At 48.1% G+C, this 6,307-nt stretch overlaps 1 protein-coding gene across 1 annotated transcript; it reads right to left on the reverse strand.

Moving 5' to 3' along the window:
- Positions 1-1,075: 1,075 nt before the first annotated feature.
- Positions 1,076-6,307, reverse strand: GZF1 (GDNF-inducible zinc finger protein 1). Its single transcript, XM_009081489.1, has 5 exons — positions 5,088-6,307; positions 3,379-3,473; positions 2,655-2,822; positions 1,821-1,978; positions 1,076-1,396 (listed from the first exon to the last, which is right to left on the reverse strand). Exons 1-5 carry the CDS (start codon positions 6,305-6,307, stop codon positions 1,076-1,078), a joined length of 1,962 nt encoding a protein of 653 aa, XP_009079737.1.

Genomic DNA, 6,307 nt, shown 5'->3' on the forward strand with positions numbered 1-6,307 from the left:
AATACCTCCCACATCCCTCCAGGATCCAAAAAAGCTCTGTGGCACAGGGTTTTAGTGCTGGACTACAGGCCCTCACCAGGCTGCATTTGTGCTTACCTTTCCCAAAGTTTAGCTCACAGTTTCAGCTGAGAAACTTTCCATGGAAATACTACAGTAACAGGCAGAAAAACAGGAAAATTCACTGGAGCAGCTGCAAGTTTTTACATGGTGGGACGCCAATCCCAAGTTTTGAAGCATTAAACCACAGCAGTGAGTTGCTGTTCCCCAAAAAATGTCATTCCAGTTGGATGACAACTTCCCTGCCCAGAGAAAACACTCCAAATCCTATTCCACTAAAGTAGAGCAGGAAGTGCTGATCAAGAAAAGCCCTGGAATAGAACCTTTTCCAGCATGGCTCAAGTACTACTCTTCCCAGAAATTTTTCCAAGGGATGATTTTTAAGTGCCCAATTCCATGTGAGCTGGAGCAGCTGGAACGTGAAGATCAATGGAATGCAAGTCCCAAACTGCTCTACGTTTCATGGAAATGGAAAAATAAGGACCAGCACTTGGCTCTCACCTGCCCATTTTGCTACTTAGAGACTCAAAACTCCTGGAATGAAGCTCCAAAGTTCCCACTTGTATTCGCAAAGAGTGAGCTGGCTCACTGTCAGGATCTTTGACAAAAGCAGAGATAAACCAAGGTTTCCTGAAAAGCAATTTTCCTGGATGAATTTCCACTGGGGAAAATGTGATGACTGTCATGGAGAAACTCAACTTTGGTTCTCCTGATTGTCCATGTGGCATCAAATTCCCTGGAAGTTCAACCTGCACCACCTTTATAACCCACTGGAATCAGGTCTGTGGTTCTCCTGCAGTCAAGGCCAGGCTGAACTACTCCCTCTATTCCCAGGCAATCAACTTCCAGAGACTCCTGCTTCCACCCTGCTGTGGTATCACCCAGTCCTACCTTCAGGAGGTGGAGCTGGGGAATGGATTTCCAAAGGAATTCTCAAAATCCATTCTTTCCCACCTGCTTCCCACTACTAGGCAAAGGACTATACAAGGGGGGCAGCTTAAGGACAGGGAATCCCAAGTTATTCCATGTTCACCAGAGTGTGAAGCTGTGGCTGCACAGAGTCTGTCTGCGCGTGAAGCACCGTCAGCTCACTCAAGCTGGAGACCATCAGTGCTTCCTGTGGTCCTGGTGCTCCAGAGGACTTACAGTCCGTGCTTCCATGGACAGCTGGCAGGCTCTGGTAGTGGCTGTTGTCCGGGAAGGACAGCAGCTTCTCTGGGATTTTAGGTGATACATCGTATTCTTCGTCGGGAAGTTCTGTCTTGTGGCCTTCGTCGCTCTTTGATGCTCCCTCGACGATGACAAGGAAGGACTTCCAGGGGGTGTTTTTATCATGGATCTGGAATAAATAGGCAGAGAACATTGGATGACATGGAAAAGCTTGGATCCAGCTCATAGCCGATACTGGTAAAAAAGGTCTCTTTTAGAACCATGGAATGGTTTGGGTTGGAAGATCATCCAGTTCCATCCCATTCCATGGCCAGGAACACCTTCCACTAAGCCCAGGGTTGATCCAAGCCCCATCCAACCTGGCCTTGAACACTTCCAAGGACAAAGCATCCCCAAATTCTCTGTGCCAGTGAATCACCACCCTCACAGAGAAGAGCTCCTTCCCAATATGCCATTGAACCCTTCCCTCTGCCAGTTTAACCCATTCCCCTTTATCCTGGAAGTCCCCTGAGACCTGACAGAGCTGCCCTGTCAGTCCATGGCCATGGAATGTGTCTACTGGGCTAGGAGGCAGAGGGATGTGAGGTCCATACCGAGGTGTGCCTCCGGAGGGTGGATTTGTCTGTGAAGGTCCTCCCACAGGCATTGCACATGAAGGGCTTCTCCCCAGTGTGGATCCGGTGGTGTCGCTGGAGCGCGTTCAGCTGGGTAAACTGCTTCCCACACTGGTCACAGCAGTAGGGTCGCTCTCCTAGATGCACAGCATGGCATTAAAGGGCTGGGATCAGGGGATAAGACTGCTGCTGTCCCTTGGGAATGCCAAGGAACTGCTGGATGCCAGGAAATGATCAGGTGCACACAACATTGTGTTGTTACGAGATGTTGGCACAGTTCCCATGGTTGGGTCAATTTTGACCCATCTCAAGGAATTACGTACTTGGCAGAGCAAGATCATTACACCCTCCCTATTTTTCAATAGATTTTCCATTAGAGACTCCAGTCCTGCCTGGAATCAAAATTTTCCTCTTTCCAAGGTATATCCTGCGAGCAAGAATACCAGAGCTGCCCCCAACCAAGGGATTCTCTCCAAATACACCAAAAACTCTCTTGTGGGAAACAAATCCCATTTTCCTCCTTCCCATACTAAAGCAGGAGCTAAACCAGAGTTCTCAGGCACTAATAATCCTGGCAGGTTATTAACAGTATCTCCACAGTCCTTGGAAATATTCCGGGAATTACTGTCACTCAGGAAGGAGCAGAAGGAGTAATGGGAGAAGGCAAAGAACAGGATACATCAGGAATCAAATTATGTGCCTAGGTTTGGAATTCAAGCCTTGGGAAAGCCTGGCTGAAAAATTCCTTGTTGGAATATAGCAAAGCTGAGGTGGACAGTGTGGTCTGTGCCAAATAAAAGGAGCATGTCCTACCTGTGTGAACTTTGATGTGCTGGTACAGAGAATTCCTCTGGGCAAATGTCCTGAAGCAAACCTCACACTTGAAGGGTTTGGATCCCGTGTGGATTCGGTTGTGGTGTTTCAAGTACTCCTTAGAGGCAAAGCTCTTCCCACAGGTTTCACACATAAAAGGCCTTTCCCCTATAGCAAGGGGGGGGGGAAAGGACAGTTAAGCCAACAGGGCTTTGGGAATGCTCTTAAACATCCCACTCAAACCTGAGTGCTCCTACAGAGCATATCCTCACAGCAGGGTCTGAGGGGACCTGACAGATCACCTAGTCCCACCTCCTGCCATGGGCAGGGACACCTTCCACTAGACCAGGTTGCTCCAAGATCTATCCAGCTTGGCCCCGAACACTTCCAGGGATGGGATAGCCACAGCTTCTCTGGGAAAACTGTGCCAGTGCCTCACCACCCTCATTACAAAACAATTCCTTATTTAAATCAACAGTCCTTCAGCTTAAAACAGAATATTTGGAGTTACAGGATAGCCTTAGGAACCTTTCTGAGGAAAATCACATCTAGAGATGACAATATCACATTTTATATTAAAAAAACCCCCCACAACAACAAAAACAGAAGTAAAAAAAAGAAAAGAAAAGAAAAAAGGCAAAAAAAGGCCAATAAAGGCAAAGAAGATGTCCTGGTTTCCAGGCCTGGTCCGACACGGGCGACACTGCGGCAGCGCAAGCCTTACCTGTGTGGCAGCGTTTGTGATAGATAAGCATGTGGTTCTGAGTGAACCTGGCCCCACACTCATCACAGACAAAGGGCTTTTCCCCAGTGTGGATTCTGAAAGGAGAAAGGAATGTTCAAACAGGAGGCTGAGATCTTCCCTCTCTGCAGCACGAGCCGAACTGGGGTCACTCTGGGGCTGCTCACACACAAAAACCCCTTCAGTGGGGCCAAATCCTGTGCTGTGCTGGTTGTTTGCTAAAACAAAGTCCAGATCCAGGCATTTCTTTAGGGTAAACCCAATTTTTTTAAGGTAAATTAGAGTAAAGCTCAGAAAATTTGCATCCAGGCTGGAAGAACAAAGGGCCCATTCTTTGGGGTCTGAGGCAAAGCATGCAGCAGGGTTTTGGGATAGTGCTGTGGGAATGCAGAGATTTCATACTGGTACACAGCCACAGATGTCAAAATATATCCCAACATATATTATATATCAAATATACCCCAAAAAGATTAGAAATCCCCATCACAGGCTGTCAGGACACCTAAGTTAGGACAGCACCGAGTTTTCAGCACTCAGCATTTCCTGACTAGTCTTAATGGGACACAATGGAGAAGAAATTCCACTCATGGCCTAAAAATTAAGTTTTAAGCAGCACAAAGTGGTTCCTTGGGTTGGGAAAGGGCAAGGCAACTGAGAAAATAACTTAAACTCCTCAGAGATTATTTTTGCTGTGGTAAAAATGTCTCTGCCACAAGACACATAAAATACCTTGATAAAATTAGGTTCAGTCTCTCAGAGATGACATTTCTGTCCTCATAAAAACACCTCTGCCCTGAGACAGGTAAAATAACTGATAAAATCAAGGTAAAGTCCTTCAGAGATGATTTTTACCCTGAGACATATAAAACCTGATAAAATCAGGCTAAACTCCTCAGAGATGGTTTTTGCCCTGACAAAAATGTCTCTGCCAATGGACCGGTAAAATAACTGACAAAATCAGCTTAAACCCCTCAGATATGATTTTTGCCCTGATATGAACATCTCTGTGCCTTGATAAAAACATCTGAGGCAGATAAAGTAAATGATAAAATGAAGCTCAAGCCCTGCAGAGATCATATTTTTGTCCTGACAAAAATGTCTCTGCCCTGAGGCAGGTAAAATAACTGATAAAAATCAGTTAAATTATTTTTAAAAAATCAGTTACATTATTAAAATCAGGTTAAACCCCTCAGGGATGATTTTTGCCATGATAAAAATACCCTGAGACAGATAAAATAACTGGTAAAATCAGGTTAAACACCTCAGAGATGATTTTTGCCCTGACAAAAAAAGGTCTGTGTGGGTGACATCAGCAACCTGTCAGTTTGTAGTCCCAGATCAGTTGTTTTCCCTGCTTAGCCCCCAAAATCTGGTGTTCTTCCATTTAAAACACTGCCAAATCTTTCCCAAGTATTTCCACACTTGCTGCACAGCGTTATTGTAGTGACTACAAAGAGGCAGCAAATTAGCTGAGGTAATTACAGCCCTAATTTACTCCCCTGGGAGAAGGGAACAGCAGCAGGCCTAGAACCACGCGACTCTACTTGAGGAAACGACTCCCTAATCCTGAAAAGCACAGGGATAAACGGGAAATAGGGACACATTTTACACCCCCACTTCCCTTGAAGGCTTCCAGGGGATTGTGCTTCTCCCCCCACAATCCCCCAAGGCCCGGGTGAGTCTGTCCATACCTCATGTGTGTTTTAAGTGCAGAAGGCTGAGAAAACTTAGCCTCACACTCTGTGCACCCATAAGGCTTGTCGCCTGTGTGCGTCCTTTCATGGAGCCTCAGGGCAGTTTTGGAGCTCAACCCCTTTCCACACTGCTGGCACTGATGTCGCTCCCCACCACCCTCATGAACCTGGAGAATGTGCCTCTTGACGTCCTTCTTCCTCTTGAACTTCTTACCGCAGAGCTCACAGGGGAAGTGCCGCTCGCTGCTGTGCACGTGCCTCTGGTGGCTTTTGAGGTTGCAGCGGTTGGCAAAGGTCTGGCTGCAGGTCTCACACCGGTACACCACCTCGGCCGCGACGCCGTGGCTCTGCCTGATGTGCTTCAGGAAGCTCTTCTCGTACAGGAACTCCTTCTGGCACGTGCTGCACTTGAAGCTGCTGCCACGCTTCTTTTTGTCCTCCTTGGGCCTCTCCTGGGTTTCCTCAGAGTTGCTGTCGCACTCCTCACTGTCAGGTTTGACATAATTCTCCTCTCTCTCCTCATCCTGAGGGTATTTCTCTTCAGCACCAGCCTCCATGTCCTTCTGCTGCTCCCTCAGCCTCCTGGTGTACTTCTTCTTTGGGATCTCCACGAACACCTTCCTCCCGGCCAACCTCCCGCTCGCCCTCCTGATTTTGGCGTAAGGAGGCTTCAGCATGTCCTTCTTTTTGTCCGCTTTCTCCTTTGGTTTGGCAGCTGGCACCTCAGGGGACATCCCATTGCTGGGCCTGGCAGCCTCAGGAGGATCCTCCTCAGCTCCAGCTGCTTTGGAGTCAGGCATGATGCTTGGCGGGGCAGCGCTGTCTTCCTCGGAGCTCTGTGACTCTGAGAAGTTCTGCAGCTCCAACAGCACTGATTCCAGCATCTGCTTCTTCAGCTGGAAGCAGGTCTCAGAGAGGTCCAGGCACTTCAGCTTCTCAGCTATCTCCAGCATCCGCTGCACCCTGTCCTCCTCCACCTCCACTTTGGCAGTGTAGACAAACTCCAGGAATGAGGCAAAATCAGCCACCTGAACCTCGTTGAGGAACACGTTGGTCCTGGGGCCATCCATGCCCTCCTCTTTGAGGAACACCTCCTTGAAAAACTTGCTGGTTGCAGCCAACACAGCTTTGTGAGCCACAAACTCTGCCCTGACCCCCTGGTACTCCACACTGACCGTCACATCACAGAGGTGGCCCAGGAGCCGCAGCTGGTGCAT

The sequence above is a fragment of the Acanthisitta chloris genome, unplaced genomic scaffold (assembly GCF_000695815.1).
Source record: "Acanthisitta chloris isolate BGI_N310 unplaced genomic scaffold, ASM69581v1 scaffold5239, whole genome shotgun sequence".
In the NCBI taxonomy this organism is placed as follows: Eukaryota; Metazoa; Chordata; class Aves; order Passeriformes; family Acanthisittidae; genus Acanthisitta; species Acanthisitta chloris.

What these genes read in the sequence shown, in the direction of transcription:
- GZF1 (XM_009081489.1), bottom strand. Translation starts at nt 6,307, where the DNA reads ATGCACCAGCTGCGGCTCCTGGGCCACCTCTGTGATGTGACGGTCAGT. An exon ending in GCACTTAAAACACACATGAG is followed by an intron (nt 3,474 to 5,087) that starts GTATGGACAGAC and finishes TTCTCCTTTCAG; the next exon opens with AATCCACACTGGGGAAAAGC. An exon ending in GCACATCAAAGTTCACACAG is followed by an intron (nt 1,979 to 2,654) that starts GTAGGACATGCT and finishes CTGTGCATCTAG; the next exon opens with GAGAGCGACCCTACTGCTGT.